This window comes from Nothobranchius furzeri, chromosome 4, assembly GCF_043380555.1.
Source record: "Nothobranchius furzeri strain GRZ-AD chromosome 4, NfurGRZ-RIMD1, whole genome shotgun sequence".
Taxonomy (NCBI): domain Eukaryota; kingdom Metazoa; phylum Chordata; class Actinopteri; order Cyprinodontiformes; family Nothobranchiidae; genus Nothobranchius; species Nothobranchius furzeri.
The window spans coordinates 80,029,163-80,053,081 of record NC_091744.1 but is presented as its reverse complement, the minus strand read 5'-3'; the positions used below and the strand labels follow the sequence as shown (position 1 = coordinate 80,053,081).

General features: G+C 45.5%; 1 protein-coding gene across 1 annotated transcript; it reads right to left on the bottom strand.

The window, feature by feature from the left end:
* Nucleotides 1–14,428: 14,428 nt before the first annotated feature.
* snx20 (sorting nexin 20) lies at nucleotides 14,429–19,096 on the bottom strand. The gene is made up of 3 exons (XM_015965055.3): nucleotides 18,902–19,096; nucleotides 15,291–15,430; nucleotides 14,429–15,182 (listed from the first exon to the last, which is right to left on the bottom strand). The coding sequence occupies exons 1-3, from the start codon at nucleotides 18,957–18,959 to the stop codon at nucleotides 14,511–14,513; spliced, it is 870 nt and encodes a 289-aa protein (XP_015820541.3). The 5' UTR covers nucleotides 18,960–19,096; the 3' UTR covers nucleotides 14,429–14,510.
* Between the last annotated feature and the right edge of the window lie 4,823 nt (nucleotides 19,097–23,919).

Here is a 23,919-nt window from a genome sequence, read left to right as displayed (position 1 = left end):
CCATCTACATTCCGGGGGTACTGAATGTAGCGGCAGACATCCTGTCGAGAGGGGGACCCCGCGACTCCGACTGGCGTCTACATCCTGCACTGATATCACAGATCTGGATCAGGTTCGGGGAACCGTCTGTGGATCTGTTCGCGGCTCGCGAAAACGCTCAGTGTCGCCTGTGGTTTTCCCTGAGTCCCCGGGACGGACCCCCGCTCGGAGCGGACGCCTTCTCACACCAGCCCTGGCCTCGAACGCTCCTTTACGCGTTTCCACCAGTCCCTCTGATTCCCCGTCTCCTGGACCGAATTCGGTCGGAACAGCTCTCGGTGATTCTGGTGGCTCCCAGGCGCGTGTCCGCGTCATGGTTTCCGGACCTGCAAGCGCTAGTGTCCGGCTCCCCGTGGAGGCTCCCGTGGAGGGCGGACGCCCTTCTCCAGGCGGATGGGATAATCAAACATCCTCCAGAAATAGGCCAACGGCTGTGGGTCTGGCCCATGGTATATGTACAGTCTGGTCTGGCCGCTGAGCGGTCACGCTTAGAGGCTTCTGGGCTGCCGCATGATGTGGTGGCCACGATTCAGAGTGCGCGGGCGCCCTCTACCATTGCCTCTTACGCTGCTAAATGGGCAGCTTTCCAGAACTGGTGCGCAGAACGGAATGTTCAAGCGCTCTCCTGCCAGCTGGCGGATGTTCTATCGTTTCTGCAGATACTGATGGACAGGGGCCTCGCATTCAGCACTGTTAAGACATATGCTGCAGCTATCTCATCATGTCATCAGGGTTTTGGAGATAGATCTGTTTTCAATCATCCCCTCACAAAACGTTTTCTAAAAGGTGTCAGAAGGAACAGACCTGTGTCCCGCCCGCTTTTTCCCCAATGGGATCTAACGGTGGTTCTGCACGGCTTATCCAAAGCCCCATTTGAACCCTTGGACCAGGTCTCACTCAAGTTCCTGTCGCTTAAAACTGCATTGCTGCTGGCGCTAGCATCAGTTAAGAGAGTGAGTGACCTAACCGCCCTCTCAGTGGCTCCCGCATGCCTCAGGATCCGGGAGGATGGCGGGTCTGCTGTTTTATGCCCCAACCCAGCCTTTGTGCCCAAAAGCATTAATGCTTCCTTCAAATCCAGGTCAATTTCATTGGCTGGACTTTTTCCTCCTCCCCATAATTCTGAGGAGGAGGCGGCTTCTCACCTTCTCTGCCCGGTGCGCGCGCTTGCACGATATGTGTCACGCACTTCAGGGATTCGTCGCTCACAAAACCTGTTTGTGCACTACAGGGAGTCTTCCCTTGGTCAGGCGCTGTCGGCCCAGCGCCTTTCACGCTGGCTGTGTGACGCCATTTCCCTCGCTTACACATCATCAGGGCGGGATCCCCCTGAGGCACTCAGGGCTCACTCGGCCAGAGGGATTTCCTCTTCGATGGCGCTCCTCAGTGGTGTGTCAATGGAAGACATTTGTCAGGCTGCTTCATGGGCTTCACCCTGTTCCTTTACTCGTTATTATTTACGAGATGTGTCTTCAGGTTCCATCACTCGTTCAGTGCTTGGACCCCAGCAGGCTAAATGAGTGCTTATGGCACCTCATTGGCCTTGCTGAGATGGATTTTATCCTCTTGTGGATGATGTTTTTTAGTGGGGGCCCCTCTCTTATCGTGCCTGCCTCAGTCTTTAGGCCTGGTCTGAGGCTGAACGTCCCCCACTAGAGGAGATTTGATTGGGTGTGTCCATTGGTTGTGTTAACCAGTGGGGCGTAAACCCATCCAGCTGCGCTTTATTCCAATAGCAGCTATAGCTTAAGGGCTAAGACTAGACGAAATAGAACGTTGGTTACGTATTGTAACCCCAGATTCTATGAGTCTAGTCGCAGCCCTTAAGCCACTGGCCCCACTGGTTATGATGGGAAAAAGAGCCATTGGAGGTGAGCAGTGGGGTCACTGCGGTTATACACCACGAGGGGGCCCACTATTGGTGGGCGTACATTTAAGCTCTTCATGATTGGCTGATGCGGAGATCATCCTTCCAATAGCAGCTAGCTTAAGGGCTGCGACTAGACTCATAGAATCTGGGGTTACAATACGTAACCAACGTTCCCAGCGCCCTATTTATAGGCTGGCAGGATGACGTCACAAAGCGACGTAATAAAGCGTAAACAGGCAGCGTCACGTGCAGCGCCACGTGCGTTTTCAGCGTTTGTGAGATCATCATAAAGGTGTGTGTGTGTGTGTGTGTGTGCGCGCACGCACACTCTTTGACTCATAAATATAATGTGAAAAAATAAGTCACGCAACATTTTCCACAAATGCACACGCTAATTCTGAAGTTCACACTCTGTGGTTCACAAATATAATTTGTAAGAACACTTGTAATATAAACTCACAGATCATACGAATTGCTGAACGTGCATTTACGAACAGCTTCTCATTTGTGAACCTTCCTGCGTTTGTGAGTGAAATCAGTGTGGTGCATTCACGAACAGCTTCTCATTTGTGAACCTTCCTTCATTCGTGAGAGAAATCAGTGTGCTGAATTTTGAGACACTCCTAACGTCGCAGATCAACAAACGTCACCATTGGCTAATGAATCTGTCAATCAAATATAGGATTCTGCCAGGGCTGTTCGCTTTCAGCCAATCATATGGCTCCTTATGTTACGGAACAGATCTGCTGTGCGCATGCGTCTTGCAGTTCACACGGCATAGCGGGATGGACCGGTCACAATCTGTGAGTAACAGTTTTATCTTATTCCCTCGTTGTAATTGATGCAATGTTATGAATTATGAGTAGAAGCGTTCTTCATTGTCAAGTAAAATGTTTTATGTTCAATTCAGTCCAGACGTTAGTGAAGTCTGGTCCATTCTTCATCTAGTTTAACATCAAGCTAAACTCAAGCAAACATTTGTTTAGTTAGCGTGTCTAGGTACCATTTTTTTAGGCCACGGTTGTCAAACTCAAGCCCTTGGTCTATTTTTATTTGCCCCGCGAAATCAAATATCAAATATATAATATTAAAACTGGCCCGCCGGGCGATTTTGCTGATAAGACTACTAATCCCACAGTGCTTTGCGGTGTTAGCGCGCGAGACGCAAGCCCTCTTTTATGTTTACGATCATTAGCATCCATGCTAGTAGAATCAGCGTGTGCAGCGTTACCCTCAGTCTTAAACAACTGAAGATACTCCTCTAAGCGCCCAGTTTACTCAGCGAGTTTCCGACTTTGAACGCCTAGAAAGAAGGTATCTGGCTGGAACAGGTGACCATCAGAGTGGAGAGAACTGAGCTTGAAACATTTAATTGTCATGAACTTTTTCTGCTCCCAAGCATGAAAGTTAATAACTGAGATATTTTCATAGAAGATAATTGCTATTTTTGGTTTTTGTTGTTGGCCTGTAAAAAAAAGATTCAACTTACTCTAAAATGGGAACTGGACAGACTACAAATTGAAGAATAGAATAGAAAATCCCTTTATTGTCCCTCAGTGTGGAAACTGTGATGTCACAGCAGCGATAACGTTCATTACAGAAGCCAAACAGGAGAGTAAAACATAACAATAAAGAGTAAACTAAAAGAAAACATAAAACAGACAAACTTAAAATATCCAAAAGGTAAAACAATCTAAATACTGAATATGTACACATTGTAAGGAGTAAAAAGAGTAAATAAAAATTGAGACATAAGTAACGAGTGATGTGTTTTATTTAAAATGTACTTGCTCGTGTGTAATTTGGTCATATCAGATTCTGTGTTCAGATGCAAAAATAAGTTTCTTTCCAAATGAATAACAAGACATCTGTAAATAAACTTTTCAACAAATATTGAGTTTGGCCCGCAATTTTGTCCCAGTTTTTAATTTTGTCCCATTGTGAATTTGAGTTTGACACCCTTGCTTTAGGCTGTGCGTGCAGTAATAAGGAGACAGACACTGGCTGAGCCGGTGCATAAATGTTAGATTTTCTGGTGGTGTGCGATAGTTAAAGAAATATTACTTTTAAAAAAATAAAATACATCTTTAAATTTTGGCCAATGAGCTCTGGCACATAATAAACAGAAATACTGCTTCATCATTTCATGTACCTTTGAATCTACAGTTGGTCTTATTTAAAAATGTTTTTTTATTAAAACTATCATAGCTGGAGTGTTAAAAAAATAAAAGTGCCATAAGATATTTGGAAGTTGTTATTTTATTTCTATTACCCAACAGTTATCCAATTCATGTTTGTTCTGTTTTTGTTTTTTTTTTCCTCTAGGAATCATTGAGGCGTGACATCCTTCAGATGTTTTACGATCGATTGTCAAGCATCTTGGAGAAGCAACCTGTTGATGGGGAAAGGCTATAGAGCTCCGAGAGTTGACGTCACTTCTCCCGGCATGCAACAGTTCAAATTGAAACGGCGCCATTTGGCAGGCAGAAGCCGGCAGCTGGGCTATTTGTTATTGTCAGAAAACTCAATCAAACGGGAAATATGGTAGATTCCTGTTGTGCCCCAGGATGCAGAACAGACACGGACGACATAAGGAATGAGCCATCTACAGGATTCCTTAAGATCCGGAGCGCCGCAAACGCTGGATCATTATAATAAAACGCACTAGTGACCAGGCTAAAATGAAGCTGTGGGATCCTGAGAGTAAAGGATTTCGCTTATGCAGCGACCGCTTCATATCAGGTATTTAAACCAACGTTTCCTCAACTGTGTATGGTATTTATTTTAAATGCTTTTATTATGATTCTTAGTGGGCTTCCTAAACTTATTTTGGCGTGGCTTTTTCTGTCTTATTACTCATAGCAGCAAGTAAACATCACGTAAAACGATGCCTCGTGAGTTCTGCGTGCTGCCGTTTCCGTGTTTTATGATCACAATAATTAACCGGCTAAGCTGTATTTAATTTTTAAGCAATGGTTGATCATTTGTCAGATCACACATAAAAAGCACTTTGGATTGCTATTATCTGTCTCACCGAGACTACTTACGTGTAAATCTGTTATTTGTCCGTCCATCCATCCATTTTCATCCGCGTATCCGGAGTCGGGTTGCGGGGGCAGTAGCGTGACTTCCCTCTCCCCAGCCGCCAGAGCCAGCTCCTCCGGGTAAATCCCAAGGGGTTCCCCAGTCAGGTCCGGTGTTGTGCCGGTAAGAAGCCCGCTCCGACAGCTTCTGGCGTCGGAGCGGGCAGTAGAGTCGAGAGTCCCAGACCTTCTCCCCAGCTCCTCCGGCCGGGGGAATCCCAAGGGGTTCCCCCGGCCAGGTCCGGTGTTGTGCCGGTAACAAGTCCGCTCCGACAGCTTCTGGCGTTTTTAAAAAGTATCCCAGGGGCACGGTAAGGGTCGGAGATGTTTAGTCTATTTAATTTCTGACTATAAAACGATTTCTTCTGTTTTAAAGTGTGAAGTAAACTCCGACGAAGTAAAATCCAAGCGGATCCCGTTCATGTTCATGGTTACATCCGTGTTTGTTTACCTTTTTTGCATGCCAAAATGGCGTCCACTAACTGAGAGTCACGTGGGGTCCGGAACTCTATTAGGTGCGCTAGGTGACATTGTTGATGTGGGAGGGAGAGGATATACTTTCTGCTCTTTCCGATCTGAATACTATTATCCAGCAGGAAAGAGATAATCAAAAGACATTAATAACAGTAGACGTTGAAAGAGTTTCTCGTGGCCGTCAACGATTGGCGGTGTCGCGAGAGGCTCTCGAACACTTTGTGGAAATGGGTCTGCCAACAAGTGTCATTACCAAACTCCTTGGTGTATCCAGAGCAACTCTATTTAGACGGATGTCTGAAAATAATATATTTATTTATATATTTGTATCTGCCACATACAGTAAATGCAGTGATGAGGAACTAGATTATTTTATCACAGTAATTAAGAGCAACATGCCAGATGCTGGGTACAGGGTAGTCCGAGGTGCTCTACTTGCCCAGGGACATAGAGTACAGTGGGACCGACTGTATGCATCCATGCATCGTGTGGACAGTGCGGGTGTACTTGCTCGAATGACACATCTGGGATGTGTAGTGAGAAGGACGCACACAGTTCCTTGCCCAAAGTATATGGTGCACATTGACACCAATCACAAGCTCATCAGGTAATGTCTGTGTGTAATTGGAGATGTTATTTTTTGTTTTGGGAGTTACATTTTTAATTGTCTGTGTTTTAACCAAGCCCCCACAATGCCGCTCTAAAAATGGTCCCATCCCAGAAGTAAGAAAAATTGCAGTTCCACCCACATCCGCTGGGGGCTGGTGCCAGAAGCGAGCAAATCCTCATTGACTCCCATGTTAAAAATACCAATTTCACAGCAGAAATGAACATGTTTACAGCCTGGTACCAGAACATGTTTTTGTCTAAATTATCTAGTTTATACTCATGACAACTCTGAGGGGGGTGAATTTTTTTCTCACTCTTCTGTTTAAGTGTATTGAAAGCCTAAAATTCTGTATAATTAATGAGCATCAGACCCACGTGACCACAGAGCTAACTCTGTGGAAAGGCCTCAGTACAGCCTCGGTCCCTCCTGGAAACTGTTACGGGATTTTGAGTCTCTGTGCTTGTGAATTCTGTTTTGGATATTATTTGTGCAATTGTTAGACAAAATGACTTGCTGTGGTATTAATTGCACTAACAGAGCGTCCAAGGAGTCCACTTCATTTTTTTCGGTAAGTTAAAATCTATATTTGTAGTTTACGTCACTGCCGCCTTTAAACTAGCTGTTTACCGAAGTAGCTAGCTAACTATCAGTTTAACATGTAGCATGTACTGTTTAACCCATAGACTGTACATACAGTTTATTTAACCATGAAATTTAAATGTAAAATACGGTAAAATAATTAAGAGTGCATATTTCGATGGGTAAAAGGGTAAAACCCAGTGCATTTAAGATAAAAATGGGTTGAAATATGACCGCTTGGAGGGACACTTCTGTGTTCCATTGTTCCATCCGGTACTCCGCAGCGGTCAGGCCGGGCAGCCTGACCGATGCGGCGGCTAGCTTCTGCGCGAGCTGACCGCTCGTGTAGCTCTCGGACTCTGAGACAGATCTGACCGTGGGGGAAACCGGAGCACCCGGAGGAAACCCACGCATGCATGGGGAGAACACGCAACTCCACGCAGAAAGGCCGCAGCCGAGTTTCAAACCTGCAACTTTCATGCTGCGAGGCAACAGTGCTAACAACTGTGACACCATGCAGCCATTGATGCCCGAATGTTGTTCCTAACATCAGACACTGGTCCTCCATGTAGGTATCAACCATATAGATCAGGAGAGGGGCAGTTTAAGGAGTTCTGGTCTGCTTCTGGTCCAGCTGCTTCTTTAGGTGTTGCTAAGATCGTCCATTAAGAGGTCTGTTTATAGGTTCATCATCCATTTTTGTCTGACGTTCCCTAATCCCAGCCTCTAATCCCATTCCAGCAGCTGTTTTCCTGGTTGAGACTGCAGGTGTTCTGTGGCAGTGATTGAATCCTCACACAATTCCTTCATTCGTAGTCATATAGACAGCATGATGGTTTGTGTGACCCGCGCGGTTTCACTTACACCCCTTTAATGATCAGGCTGTTTTTATTATTTTTATCAGCTGATAGCAGTTAAAATTATGGGGGGAAAAAAAAACCTTTTATCTGTTTTTGATAACTTAATGCCCAGGAAGAGCATCTTCTCTAGACATTAAATATAACCCAAATGTTTTATTATGAGCAGATCTGATGAAGGTGTAGACAAGCAGTCTGCAAAGTAAAACTTGTTTAGAGTCCAAACTCTTACTAAAGCTTTTGAAAAGAAAAAATGGTTGAATTTTGAGAAATATCCACAGCAGGGGAGCGAGACCTCTGAAAAATGTATATTTTCTCTGAATTCATAGAATAATGTGAGGATTCTGGGAAAAATTGGGATTCTGAGATTAAAACGTAAATCTGTCTAATCATAATTCTGCCAGTTCTTGTGTCCTTCTGCTGTGGAAAGTCGTGCAACATGACGATACTGAGAAGATGCTTAAACCTGTATTTTTATTCCATCCATAAATAAAATCATGAGCTATTTTTTAATCCAAATTTGATCCAAAGGGCCATCGTTGGTTCCAGACCCGTTCTAGAAAATTCCTCTAATCTTAAAGTCATCATCAGTTTCTTCCTTTTAACAAATATTTATTTGTTCAAATATTTAATATTTATAACTGGAATATTTGTTCCTCCCTCTCCCACTGCAGTTAGTCCTGTCCTGCAACCCTGTTTTTGCAGCTTAGTGAAGCCAACCATCACTAACCTGGGGGTGGTTTTGGACCCAGAGATGCAGATGGACTCCAACATTAGCCAGGTGGTTAGATCCTGCTTTTCCCGGCTTCGCCAGCTACCAAAGATGAAGTCCATCCTGAAAGACGTGTCATATTTTCTCCCCAAGCCTGACCTGACCGTAGATATACTGCAGCTCGGTGAGTTGGTAGATAGTGCTTGATGTTAGAAGTCTGTATGCCATCAGATAAACTCGCTCTTTTTTTTTTGGGGTGAGGCTTATATTGCAGTACGCTCGAGTCAGTAATTTCCGGTAAGTATTTTAAAGCCATATACTTAATTAGTTCTTTGTATGAATTTTTCCTCTAGGTGATCCAGAGAGGCTTGACCTTTGGGTGAGCAACCAAAGAAGAGAGGGCTGGACTCCCAATTCATTCTCCCGCTTGTGCAGTGAACACTTTGAGAGTCGTCACTTCACCACGGACTCCAGGGTACAAACACATTACTTCATATTTTGTTTGAGATTTAAAAAATTGAAGCATTAGCTGTATAACATACCGACGTTACATTGCTGTGTAACTAGAAGAAAATCTTCCCCACCCTTGAATTGTGTGACTAGGGCTGTTTAGATGGGAAACAATCATGTTATTAATTTCCATCTAATTCTATGGTTAATTACTCAGAGAAACAATTTAATTTTTGGACAGTCTTTAATGTGTAACTTTATGTATTGGGATGAATGACAAATATTCATGTTAAACTAAAACGTTAGGCATTTAGGGGGAAAAAACTAAATAATAAACATTATACAGATGTCAAATAAATCAAACTGTAATTAAACTATATATTTTCAAAGTCTCGATTCTGGATAAAATCCAACAACATATGCTTTATAAATAACAAACACTACACATGCCTTTTACACACACACACACACACACACATGCAAGCACATTCACTCACACACACACAGTGCTCTGGTGTACCAGTGTGTTCTTCAGAAGCTGACCTTGTCTGATGTGTGTATATGTGAATCTCTTTTTTTTAATTAAGTAATTATGTTTTTTCATTTTAGGGGAGAGTTTGCCTGAAGGACACAGCCGTACCTACAATCTTCTCATCCTTTAAGGTCAAAAAACCTGTTCCAAGAAGGGAAGAACAGGTAAGTAGGAATGACAAGGTACGTTTTGAGAAGGTTGCAGATGTAGATGCAGGTGTACACAGTCCCATAAAAGTTGGTGTTGATCTGAGCAATATATTGATGTGTGGAGTCACCTCGAGGTCTTTGTTACTCAAAATGTAACACATGATGCCATTCCTCTGCAAGCAGTTGAGTGTTATACTGCTCATTCTGGTCACAGTGTTCAACACCAGAATGACTCAGACTCTGGTCAGTTTAACGCTGTGCCATTACAGCCAAATAGCATCCTGAGTGCCCATTGCTATCAGATCAGAGTCTCCCAAAACACTTAAAAGGAGAGTTCTGTCGGCAAATGAAAAGGTATGCGTAGTTCAGAAAAAGCTTAGATTGCAATCCTGGAAGACAAGGTGTCATGGTCTGTGTCGGCGTCTCATCTCATGTGTCTCCTTATGTCCTCCATTTGTTCTCTAGGTGCTCCTTTTGTTGTCCTCTAGCGCCCTCATGTGTCATGTCTGCGTCTCTATATGGTGTGTTCTGTTTGTAGACCTTTTTATCATCCCCTCGGGTCCAGTGTTCATTTAGTTATCCTCTGTGCCCCAAGTTGCAGCTCCAGCCTCTTTGTCCCCAGCTGTGTGTGTGTGTCCATTCCCCATTCCTGTTTATATTAGTGCATTTGTGTCTGTGTGATGGTGTGTGTGTGTGTTAATTCTTCCCGCAGCCTTTAGGTTTAGTTTGCCCTCCTCTGTTTCTGTTTACCCATTTTGATTATTAGGTTCACCTGTCTTCCCTCCAGCTCTCACTCCACACACCTGCCGCCATTTTCCCTAATCACTTCTCCCTGTGTATGTAAGCTCTGTCTTGTCTGTGTCTGGTGTCGGTTCATTGTTGTATGTTGTCAACGTTGCTCGTGCTCTGTATGAGCTTTTGCCTCCAGGTCTTCGTGCTCTTTGTTGAACTTTTGTCTCCAGGTTTTTTGTGCTCTAAGAAGAGCTTTGGGTGTTCCTGTTCCCCAGGACGTTTTGGACTTTGGCTCGCTGCCTCGGATTACTTTTGTTCTTTATCCTAAAATAAAAGGATTTTTACTTTGAACCTCCTTCTGCCTCTTGTCATCCTGGGTTCTGCATTTTGGGTCCTTCCATCCTCAGAACGTGACACAAGGAGACTGAAAGCAAGAATTTCTTCTTTGAAAAGTGTCACCAAAATTCTTCAGAAGAAAGTAATCATGTCCATGTGCTTGTAAAGATGGCTTCAGCGTGGTGCTGCAAAATTAGATTAAATCATGTAGCACGGCAGGAGACGGACCGGATAAAAGAAGGCAAAACTGTCCGCAAGAAGCTCACAAAATTAATCCATTTTTATGGAGATTAGAGAAAAAGTGTCCTCGTCATATCTTTTAGTCTGTCTGTACATTTTGTTATGTGCTTGTCAGAAGTTGTGACCATGAACATTTTTCTGATATTTGCAGACAGAACATAACATATGAAGAGGCTTCCTTTTATTGGACATCCTTTTAAATGTTACTTAGAGCCTGCATGAACGGGGCCTAAGTATACACTGACGAAGCTCTTTATCCTTGGTTTGACCCCAACATACAGGATGCTACACTAAGTTGTAAATGGACTTTTAAACAGTCAGGCACAGTTTCATTTACTGTTACATATATGTTACTATCTATCCCTTAGAGTCTGCATGAACGAGACCTAAGGTGATATTCTAACATTTATGTAAGTGACAGTCGTGTGACTCAGCAGTTTTTCACTGAAATATAAAATAACGAGTGGATGACTGAGACCTTCGATGGTGCAGTTCCCCGTTCTACCACTAGATGCTTTTCCTACACGTGGTCTGAGGTTTTCTGGTGTTTAGGAACATTTCCACAAACAGGTACGACATGATGACCACCACACAGTGTGTAGTTTGTTCCTACACACGTGTGTGAGTACGGTTGGGACCCCTGGGTGTGTGTGAATGTCTGAGTAAAATGAAAGTCTAGGTAACTTCTACACCATAATACATGTTCCGACAGACCGAGACAGTCTATTTGAGAAATGTGTCATTTGCTAAACTTGGGATTTTGATGCCACGGAGAATAATTTACTTTTGTTTTTATACCTCAAGTGGAGGAGTTTAAGTATCTCGGGGTCTTGTTCACGAGTGAGGGTAGGAGGGATCGGGAGATCGACAGGCGGATTGGGTCGGCGTCTGCAGTGATGCGGACGCTGAGCCGATCTGTCGTGGTGAAGAGGGAGCTGAGCCAGAAAGCCAGGCTCTCGATTTACCGGTCGATCTACGTCCCAATCCTCACCTATGGTCATGAGCTTTGGGTAATGACCGAAAGAACGAGATCGCGGATACAAGCGGCCGAAATGAGTTTCCTCCGTAGGGTGGCCGGGCTCAGCCTTAGAGATAGGGTGAGGAGCTCGGACATTCGGGAGGGACTCGGAGTAGAACCGCTGCTCCTCCGGATCGAAAGGAGCCAGTTGAGGTGGTTTGGGCATCTGGTCAAGATGCCTCCTGGACGCCTCCCTGGGGAGGTGTTTCGGGCATGTCCTGCCGGCAGGAGGCCCCCGGGTCGACCCAGGACACGCTGGAGAGGTTACATCTCCAATCTGGTCCGGGAACGCCTTGGGGTCCTGCCGGAGGAGCTGGTGGAGGTGGCCGGGGAGAGGACGGTCTGGAGCTCCCTAGTTGGGATGCTGCCCCCGCGACCCGGACCCGGATAAGCGGAGGAAGACGACAACGACGACTCAAAATAGTATTTTTTAATAATAGGGAGTTTGTCTTACCAGTCAGTGTAAAGATGAACAGTTTCATCAAACATTTTTTAAAACTCAGGATAGTTTCTGGTTTAGTTTGGGAATCCCGCTCAAATCTAACTTTGGACACTAAACTGTTCAGTAATCAGATTACCACAAGGTCCAATTTGGTGTGTAACCCCAAACATTTCTTTGGCCCCATCCACCCTCATCCAACCTTTCTGGGGGCGCCCCTGAATCTCACCAATACTTGCCCAGATGGGTTTTAATAATCTGAACTTTTGTTCGGTTATTTGTAAGAAATCCTGGATTCACATTAAAATGGTTTGAAGCCTAAATAAAGTGGTGTGGTGTTAACGCCACGGGATAAGCTAACCCCGGGTTTCCACGGGAGCCGTCAGCAGCACGTTACTGCAGCAGCACGTCTTGCTCGCGTAAGCTGCTGCTTGGCCCTTCCCACAAGACGCGAAGCAGCAGGGGAGCAGCTGTCACCGACCGAGCACGAAGTCACACGAGTGACTTCGTCAGTAAACACAACAACAAGCAGGAGAAAACTACAACATGGTTTGTGTTTTATGTTCTGTCCGTTTTATAATCGCCAATACGGACCTGAAAAACAAAGGAGACCGCTAGCTAGGTGATAACTTCTCACGGGTACGCACAGTTAGTAACATTTTTTAAAAGTAAAGCGACCGGAAGGCAGTACGTTCTTTATTCTGAAAATCTCGGTAGATTCTCTCCATTTCCGCGTCCGATTTCCTGTCTTTCCTTCCCCAAAAATGTCGAACTTGACCCGTTTCAGAGGCGTCGCACGTAGAAAATAGAACCGGCGCGTAAAGGCCGCGACATGCTGCTCCTGAGACGCGGCCGACTCGCGCTGCTGTCGGCTCTAGTGGAAAAGGTTCTGCTGACCACAGCGGTTCCTATCAGCAGCTATGACGTGCTGCTGCAGTAACGTGCTGCTGACGGCTCCTGTGGAAAGCCGGGGTAGGAGTAAAACATCACAGAGCCATTATGACACTGGGAGCCACAGCACCGCAGCGTGGTGGGTGGGGCCCACCTGACCACAGCCGAGAGCTGCTTTTAACAGCAACCAGTACCGGCCGCTCGTGTACGTCAGAGTTATCTTTCAACAGAAGATAGTTAATAAAACACTGATCCAGAAGTTGTACCTACAGTATTCTGGTACTTTTATCCCTGTTAGTGGTTTTCTGGTGGAGCAGGTGATGCTTTTTTACACGTGACACATGTTTCCTTTTAAAACACGTTTAAACTGTTCAGAACACAAACCCAGGCTGTGTTTCATTGGTTGTTGTAACTAAACTTTGTGCTGGACGAAACTTTACATTAAACAGTGTTGAAAAGGATCCGATCGTCTGGTTTTCCCTCATTTACAGCGACGGAGATGAAGCGCACGTCTCTGGTGTTAGACAAGTTTAATGTTTCTGTTTTCAACAATCCTCACAAGAAAGCAGAACCGTTAAAGGACGGGTTCACATCCGACCGTTTAGTTTGACAGAGAAACCTCAAAGCTGCAGGTGCGCTGACATTTTAATCGTTACGCACATCGCAGAGGCAGCTAAGGTCAGCGCAGTGCGCTGTCAGCGCGTACGTCAGGTGGACAGCGAGCTGAAGGTGTGGAGAGGGGCTTGGGGTGGGTCGGCCACAGGCAGCAGCAGAACAAGAACCATGCAGGAAGGTTCCTCTCACTGATGCGAGTGTTCTCCAAACCCTGTCTCTCAGACAGACGTGTCACTTAGAAAATGTTCCTGATGATGAAACTTTGGCTGAATAGCGCTTGTTCCTGTCTCCAATGTGGCGACGCGATCCATGAGCCTGTCTGAGGAAGAGTCTCACATCCTCTTCAGCTCAGAAAGCTCCTGTAGAGACATCTGATTTCACACAAGCAGGTGACCTGTCACTTCAGGTCTTTATCATTTTTGTTTAAATATGTCTTACATGTCCTTAGAGTAGACCCGCTGCTCCTCCACATCGAGAGGAGCCAGTTGAGGTGGCTCAGGCATCTGGTTAGGATGCCTCCTGGACGCCTCCCTGGTGAGGTTTTCTGGGCACGTCCAACTGGGAAGAGACCTAAAGTAGGCCCAGGACACGGTGGAGGGACTATGTCTCTCACCTGGCCAGGGAACGCCTTGGGATTCCCCCGGAGGAGCTGACCCAAGTGGCTGGGGAGAGGGAAGTCTGGGCCTCTCGCGTTAGGCTCCTGCCCCCCAGCGACCCGACTCCGGATAAGCGGAGGAAAATGGAAAAATGGATATGACTATCTTTACGTTTTGAGTTGGCACACAGATTAAAATAAATGCAGTAAAATAAAACACTGTTTAATTAAATATTAATTTGTTATTTTACGAGCAGAGATCAGATGGATGAACGAGCCGACCCCTGCCTCAGAGGAACTCGTAGATCACCACCTCCTTCAGCGAACGGGAGGACACCTCCCCCCTCTCTGCGTCCCTCAGGGCGGTCAGCTCGTCCTGCAGCTGGGCCACGGGCCGACCCAGCTGGTACCCCACCTCCAGCAGTAGCTCCAGCAGCGCCGCTCGGTACTGCTGCAGTCCGTAGCGTCGGGCTGCAGGCAGGGCTCTGTGGGCGTTACCGAAGGCTCGCTCCGGCTCATCTAGGTCACGGTAGCACACGGCGAGGGCGGACAGGGTCGGGACAGTCAAGGTGGGCTTCTGCCACGGCACCAGCTTCTCTTGGATCTCCAGAACTGTCTGCAGCAGCTCCACAGCCAGTGTAAACTGTCCGGACCGGAGGAGTGTGTGGGCCTGCTTCAGCTCAGGTTCCGTGAAGAACTTGGAGAAGTGAGGTGAGTGTCTGACACAGCGGGTGGAGAAGAGCTGGGCCAGGTAGTCCTGCAAGGCCAGGCGGCGCTCCGAGATGTTTTCCGGGCTGAAGTTCCCCGTCAGGAGCTTCCGGGGCAGAACCAGGTCCTCCAGCTCCTCCTCAAACTCCTCCAGCAGCTGCTGGTGGAAGCAGCTGAAGTCTCGGTAGCGCCGCTCCACCCACACCTGGTGGGAGTCAAAGCTGCCAGAGCGCATCACCACCACCCGGTACACCTGGATATGGGCGGGGCCATGAAGTAGTTAGAGCACTGCTCACACACACACACACACACACACACACACACACACACACACACACACACACACACACACCCTCCTCACCACGTGCTTCCGGAGCGGTTCCTGGACGACCCGACTGGACGGAACCTGGAACAGCAGCCGGACCGGAATCTCTCTACTCTTCAGCTGCTTCCAGTTCTGCCGCAGCTCACTGGTGGTTAAACTAGAACCAGACAATCCATCTGAGACAGAAACAGAACGCTGAAGTCCAGAAGAACATGATCTGATAAAATCACAATCACAGATAGGAACTGTACTGTTAAAGTTTAAGTCCCATCCTACATTCGACCCGTCCACTTGGGGAGCGGTGAGCTGCAGACACGGCTGCGCTCGGGCACCATTGGGTGGTTTAACCCCTCCATCCAACCCCTTAATGCTGATTGTCCAGCAGGGAGGCGTTGGGTCCCATTTTTGGAACGACCCAACCAGGAATCAAACCCTGATCTCCCATTTTCAGGGCAGACACTTTACCACTAGAACACTGAGCTGGTAATCAATCAATCAATCAAAGTATTTATTGTCAATGTAATGGAATTGAATTACAATTTAATTAATGACCATAAGACATTAAAGATCCATATCGAGTATGAATCCCATCTAATGGACACTGGGTTATTTAAATCAGAAGATTGGATCTTTTTATTACAGGGAAATTAAATGAACACTTTGCATGAACTGAGAGACAAGAGAAGAGAGAGAGACTTTCAAACGTTTAAGAAAATTTATTACTAAAATGGTTTTTTAAACAATTTAACAAGACTAACTCTCTAATGATGGATGTTTGTTGGAATGAAGTGTGAGGTGGAGTGTGTGTGTGAACGATGTCAAGTTCAGAACCTCCGTGTCCGGAGAAGCGGAGTCTGAGTGGGAGATGTTGTTTTGCTCCTAACTGATCAAGTTTGAACCGTGGTCATGAACACATGAGACGCCAGTATTGTTGCATCCACATACCCTTCAGTGAGACCTCCGTACAGATCTGGATGCCAGGTCTACGGACCCTCCTCTGGCACCGGAGCCGGTGAAACAGCGTCACAGCACGACAAACCAGTCTTTGGATTGTCTCCAGGTAAAAAGCGACAGGTGGTTCACAGCATCAAAAAGAGGACCCTCCTTGGGTCAGCGAGTTCAGCTTTCAATCTGAAGGAACCATTGTTGATTGATAACAACGACAGGGTTTTCCCTGCTTGATAGTTCTTAGCTTAAAAAGAAAAGTATAGATGACCTTTCCATACTTCACTTAGCATGCGGAGGACTTCAGGGGGATGTTGAGATCTTGTTGAATACTGAATTAAAATGGCGTTGGAACTGTTTTATTAATATGGTTGTTCTTGATTCTGGATGAATCAAAGCTGACAGAATTAATAAACACCACAGAGACTATGCCACGCTTCAGACTAGGAAGGCTCTGATTGGATCAGCACAGCAATGTGTCATGTGATTATTTACCTTAATGTATCAGCGTGTCTAGTGACTAAAATGAGTCATTTACTTATTAAAACATATTAATCGTAATATTGTGATTTCACAGATCGGTCACATTGTTATTATTGACTAACAGTTGTTTTGATTAGCTTAATTGAAAATAGAGTTCTTTGATCTAATGAAAGAAAAGAAAAGAGTCTTCATCTCCTGTCTTCATTGCTGGAACGTAAACAGTTGAGAAGCGAATGCATGACCTTGAGGCTGTTTCATGCACTCTGGCGCTGTGTCAAAGGGGAACAGTGGTTCGAAGATAATAACCCTGAGAAATGACTCCTTCATCACGTTACATCAATTATGCACTGAAATTCTTACTTTGTCCCACAACCCCCCACCAAAACGCCATAAATTACGAAAGAATTCATTCGGCGTCCTTGTTATCCCATTCTATAGACCACATGGGCCGCCAAAGCGGCGAGCGCTGGCGCTCCAGCCCGCGCCGTGCAGCGATCGTTTTGGCGTCTGCTCTATTTTTTTCGCGAGCCGCGGGTGAACCACGTCAATTCTGGCAGGAAGTCAAACCTAGACAGAAGAGGCAGGCCGGTAAATTTAACAAAATAAAGCATTTCAAAATACAATTTCGCGATGGTCAAATGTGTTCGTAAACAGACACTGCATAAAAACCACACGAGCACACACACACAGCGAACTTGTGTGTGTGTGTGACCACGTGAAGGGGGTGTGGTTTTGGGTGTCTTTCAACTGGTGCAAACAGGACAGAGAGGCAGAAAGTCGTAGGCCAGCTATTAACAACTGGTTCACACCATAGGTTCACACACACACACACGAACAAACACACACACAAACAGCAAGGGGGAGGGGGGTGTCGAGGAAAAGAGCAGAGAAAAGGCGGAGAGGAAATGGAGGACACCAAGTGATCAAAAGAAAAACTACGAGGCGTGCCTCGACCGGAGCGGAGAAACAAGCTTCTGGTCTGAACTGAGGAGCAGCGAGCAGCGGCCGAATTTTGCGAGCGCTTCGCCTTCCGGCGCTTCGGCGGCCGGTGTGTCCCCGGCCTGAAACAGAACATCATGCGTCTGACTGTGACAGTATGAGCGTCCTGTCACTGTGACCTGATTGATCATGTGCCCTGGCTACTTTGTCAAGGTGGCTCTCCGTTTGGCTGACTGGTTAGTGTGTGTGACTCTCACCTGGGACTCTGGGGTTTGAATCCTGATCAGACCATTTCTTTAATATCCGCCACAGATCTCTCTGAAGAACTCAGCATTGACGGCTTCAGCAACGCTGTGCCACTCCGTGGATTTTCTCTTTATTTGTTTTGCAAAAGCACTTCCTTTCATTTCTCCACCTCACCCACAGGTACCTCAATTTCTGCTTGTGACATTGCACTTCCTTGATCTGCGGTCGCCATCATTAATGGTGGATCGCTGCAACGAGCCGGCTTGTATATGCATGAGATCCACAAGGCACTTTGCATTCACCATTTATGGCAGAAAGTGGGCGTGTTGAGGGCGGGACGTGATCAAAAACAGTTGAGAACCTGTCTCGTTAGTCTCTGATTTATAAAGCGGAGATTGCGTGAAGCTGTGCATTCTCCATGTTTGATAGGTCAAAAACCTACCTGGCGTGAGGACATTTTTTTTGCTGAGCTTAAGTACGGTTTAGTAAGGATTCTACGTAACGTTTTAAGAGACCCCGGGTCTGGTGAACAGTCTCTCTGCACATCTCTACACCACGCACACACCTCCCCCTCCTCGCTCACCGGAGCTGAGGTGCATCAGAACCCTGTAGAACCTTTAAGTGTAAAAGTGAAGAAATAAGACTTCTGGCACCTGTCCTAGTTCTGTCAGCCAATCGGACCTCTGCTTGGTGTGGTTCCTCTTTGGTTTTATGGAACCCTTCAGAACCCATCTGTCAGCCTGACAAAGGCTTGTTAATTCTGAGCAGAATCTGATTTCATTTTTGTTTTACTGGTTCTGATTTGTGGTCCAAATGGACCTTAGTTACAAATCCATCTGCAGCAGAGCTTAGAACCAGTCCTAGGACAAAGTCCTGGTTCTGGATCCTTCACCACAAACAGGGTTCTGGCAGCACCACCAGCCTGTAGCTCAGGAGACAAAAACCAGGTTCTGCTGCAGCTTCCAGCAGGTTGGATCTGCTCTCAGAGTCCAGCCAAACCCATCAGAAACACATCTACATTTCAGAATCAGAACCTGCAGGCCTTGGATCCATCTCTGTCAGCTCTCCGCTGCCCCTCTCTGATTCTGCCATCAGGTCTCCGCCTCGGATCCTCCGTCAGAGCTCAAATGTTCTGCAGCAGCTTTTTGTTTTTCTTCAGGAAAGAACACTTGGTTTCGATCACACTAGGAAGTTCCTCTGCAGATTAAAGGCTGCAGGAGGAAGTGAACCAACAACCACCCAGCTGCAAGCAGAGGGAGGAGTGCTCGTTTTATGGCTGCAGCCACCACAGGTGGGTGGGGTCTTCTTCAATGTATGAATGAATGTCAACAAACACAACATAAACAATCCAGACATAACCTGACCCTTGATCTCTGGCCCCAGGTCTCCTCCAGTGTTAATTTCACAAGAAAGTCTAATGTAGTTTTACACTTTTAACTAGAATTCTTTTTAATTTAAGTCTCTCTTTAGTCCAGTAAAATATTTCCTCTGATGCAATAATCTTCAACTTGTGTCCAGGAAGTCTTAACCACGCCTACTTGAAACTGTAAAGAAATATGAAAGATTCACATTTCACACTTTGGATCAATAAAACTCTATTTTTAGAACTGGTTTAATACCAATAATTAATGGGAAATACCAAAATGACCACTGACAGTTTGAAATGGTGTCTCTCATCTTTGATAAAGTAAACAAATCGGTATAATGTGCAGCAATATTTGTAAACAAGACAGGAAATGACATCGTACCATCAAAACATTAAAAGGTGTTAACAGTCATGGCGGATGGCTGCTTATACTGAGCCAGGATCCTCTGGAGGTTTCTTCCTGTTAAAAGGGAGTTTTCCTCTCCACTGTCGCTGCATGCTTGCTTAGTATGAGGATTGCTATTGTAGCGGAATATAGTTGGTATATTCGTACACTTTTATTAAGGTCCAGAGATATCACTGATCTAACCTGAGCTGGATCATTAATCTTTGGACCGGGCCCTTAGGATCAAAAGAGGTTGTTTTTACTACAGGGAGTTTTATTCAAACACTTTGTATTGAATTAGAGACAAGAAGAGAGAGAGCGGTGGGACGTTTAGAAATATTTATTTTATAATTATTTGAAACAATCACCAGGACTAACTCTCTTGTGATGGATGCAGAGGAATGTAATGCTGAAGTGTTGGTGTGTGTGTCAGTTCAGAATCTCCCATCTGGTGGAGGCGAGTCTGAGTGCGAGATGTTGTTTTGCTTTAACTGACAGACGATGGATTTCAGGAGGAAGACATGAGACGCGATCTTGCCGGCCTACGTACCGTGCTAGAGACTTCCTTGTTAGATCTGGATGCCAGGTCCTCGGACCTTCCTTGCGCTGGAGCTGGTGAAACAGCGGTCGGCAGCACGACAAACCAGTCTGAGGATCGTCTCTCGGTACAACGGCAGGGTTCAGCGTCACGTAGAGACAGTTCAGCTTTTATTCTGAAGGAACCGTCATCTTGTTGATAAAACGACAGAATTTTCCAGCTTGACAGTTCTCAGCTTAAAAGTAGAAAATACAGCTGGCCAGTCTGTACTTCACTTAGCGAGGATGGACATCAGATGGATTTGAGAGCTGGTGGAGTACTCGGTTAGAACTCCGTTGGAACTTAGTTGGAACTCCGTTGAAGACTGACTTAAAATGGCGTTGTTCTGTTTTATTAAACTTAGTTGTTTTTGATTCTTAGCCAATCAGAGTGGACAGATTAATTTAACACCACAGGGCTCTGCCACGCATCAGAAAGGAAGTTCTGATTGGATGAATGAACAATGTGTCATGTGTTTATCTTATGTGGATCAGGATGTCTGGCTCAGTTAGTCCAAAGATTTGTTATTCATTACACATAAATCATAACATTGTGATTTCACAGATCAGTCACCTGATTATTATTGACCAACAGTTGTTTTGATCAGTTTTATTAGAAATAAAGTTCTTTGAATGAAAAGCGTTCTTCGTTAGGGCTGCAACAACGAATCCATAAATTCGATGAAAATCGATTACTAAAAGCGTTGGCAACGAATTGCGTCATCGATTCGTTGTGTTGCACAACTCTTCCAAAAGCGCCCCCCCCTTCCCGCCCGCCGTTGCGCGCAGACAGATCAGCGCGAGGGACAGCCGGGAGTTGTTTGGAAGAGGAACATGGCAGAAGCAGCGAGAGTCAAAAAAGTAAAAGCTTTTTAAGTTTGGGAGCATTTTCAGTTAAATCAGGCGAAGACATGCGTTACCTGCAACGTTTAGGTCAGACTTAGCATGGCACGGGATGATGCAGCGTCTTAAACGCAAGCATGTCGGGATCATCAGCGAGGAAGGAGAGAACTCTGTGTCCGGGTAAATTAAAAACTTTTCAAAAGTGATTCATCCAAGTCCCGGATTATTACACAGGCTAGACATGCCCTAAGCTGGTAAAAAAAAAGAGTCTAAAGTCGTGAGCGCGACGCTCATTAGATGAGCGGGGGGACTCGCGCTGCTGCGAACCGGTTCCAAGGCCGGATTAACTGGGCAATTGCCCAGGGCCCACGGACTCTAAAGGGCCCAGGGCACGAGCACAATACTGTATCTATAATTTCCCGCTTTATGAGGACTATGGTGACCGTACGTTCCGTTTTCCCCGGACGTGTCCACTTTTCACTCTCTGTCCGGCGCGTCCGGACTGCGGGTTCTTGTATTGATGAAAATGTCCGGCTTTTCATCCAGGAGCAGGGATCGAATTATGGGGGAGCTGTATATCCTACACATCAGGGGAGCCGGAAAAAAGTTTTCTATATTATATCATTTTTGGACTCTTTTGAGCAGAGAGCGGCACAGCGCATTGTTGCGCAACGATCCAGGCAGCTGCTTCCAGCGCACGGTCCATTCTCAAAGTGGCGCAACCAAAAAACTATAATTAGCACACGGTCGTTCATGTCTGCACATGTTCTCTATTTTCTGTCTTATTTGTGCCTGCAGCGCTCTGCTATTGCGGAGCTCATCACCTGTGCTGCGGTGATTTCACCTCACGCAGCATCGAAAACGCGCTCTGCGCTTTGCGGTCAGGAGATCCCTTTGATCTGCTCAGAAGTAACTGATGAGGTGAAAAAGTAAGAATCCAGGCAGCTGTTTTTCTGGAGAATTAAGAGGAGATGCAGGAAGATGAGAGACAGACAGGACAGGAAAATAGTTAAATAAAAACAAAACAAAGTGTTGAAAAGTAAAATGTAGGTAGATTTACCTCCACTACACGTTTTTACCTGTATAAAACAATAAGTTACACACATGTAATATTTATAAATTTCATACAATTCAGGTCACCTTCAACACTCAGTCACACACCCATGGCCGTTTCAAGTCATTTTGGGGGCCAAGGCAAAATGCCCCCCCATAACTGGGCTCCCCAGAAGCCTCTGTGTAATTCATTCCCTCTCCAGGAGCGTTAGTTATACAGTGTTTATAAAAGCCCCTCAGACATTACTGACATGTTCTAATATTATCAGATGAAAAACTAAATTATCAGACATGCTGTCTCATCTGCTTCTTTTCTAAACTTGCATCATTTTTGGAAATAGTGATCAATTTTGATTAATTCACAGCCTATGTTTAATTACATTTAAAATAAATGTCAACAGATGAGATTAAACAAAACAGATGAGAATTGCCCTTAAGCTGTTTAATTGGACCAAGCATTTTAGGTCACAGATAGATGTAGCTTAGGGTCTCTGTCTGTACACTTATAAGACAATTTAGGTGATGGCATGTTGTTTTTCTTCTATTGAACTGTTTTCTAATAATGTTGTGTTAAATAAAGTGAAGGAAGGAGAGAAATAACGTTTCCCTAGCAGTTTTTAAAAATTTCCCCATGTAATCCGATTAATCGATTAATCGTGTCGAGACCCCATCCGAATCATCGATTATCCAAATAATCGTTTGTTGCAGCCCTATTCTTCGTCCTTCTTATGTCTTCTTTGCTGGAATGTAAACACCAGAAGCAAGCGTACGACCTTGGCAATTTATGCACACTGTCACTGTGTCAAAGGGCAGCTGTTAAGGGCAGAAATGGCATGTTCATAACGCTACACTGTAAAGACTCTGACACTAGTCAGTGACTCGATGCAACCTGCTGGGTTCCTTATATAGGAAAGTTTTTACTGATTGGCTTAATGAACTGAACTCAGTGCACTTATAAGTAGGTTCATTGGAATGTTTGCCTTCAAACAGTGTACGTTTAAGATTTGGTGCTATGTAAATATGAACTGGTATGCTAATTCAAGGGAGCCTCAGTTTTCTGAGCTGCTCTGTGGGACAGCCCTCAGGGCAGAGGAGATAGGCTGGTGTTGTGGAGAAAAATGTTGGTGGTGGGTGGGTGTTAGAGGAACAATGATGTAGAAATTGGTGTAGCTCCTCAAAATGTTGTTCTACCTTCCTGGTTCGTTAATTTCTGATTGGGCAAGAAGTAAGCCACCAAGTTGCCTTATATTTCAATCATCCACACTTTATTTACCCGTAATGCATGGGGAGATTCTGCCACCTCCAGTTCCTGTGACAAGTCTGAAGATTTTACAAGATGCCCAACTTTTTATCCTTTCTCTCCTGCAGTTTCCTGCTGACACCTCCCTAGCTTTACTGAAGGCCATCACCCGTTGCCTTGGTAACTGGCACTCCTCTCTGCACTCACTCCCTGCTTCCTGTCCTATCTTCCCTGCCAAGGTTGCGATGACCCTTTGCCCTGGCCTTGTCCCTTTGAACAGCTTTTAGATGCTCTAATCTGGCCTGTTGATAATCTCCTTCAGCGTAGCCTTAACTTGTAGGACATGTGTGATCAAACAAAGCATACGGATGATTCACCGTAAAAATGAATATGTGAACGTTACATATGTGATCAGTCGGGGTTTCCGCTGCCCGCCAGGCTCGTGCTATCGGAAGAAACGCGGATATTTTCTTTAGTATCATTCTGGTCCTGGTGGTGGCGCGAATGCACCGCAAAGGTGTTGACCAACCGCAATAGAAAGGGGGAAGAAGAAGAAGGTGGCAAAGTCTCGTACAACAAGCTTACATCG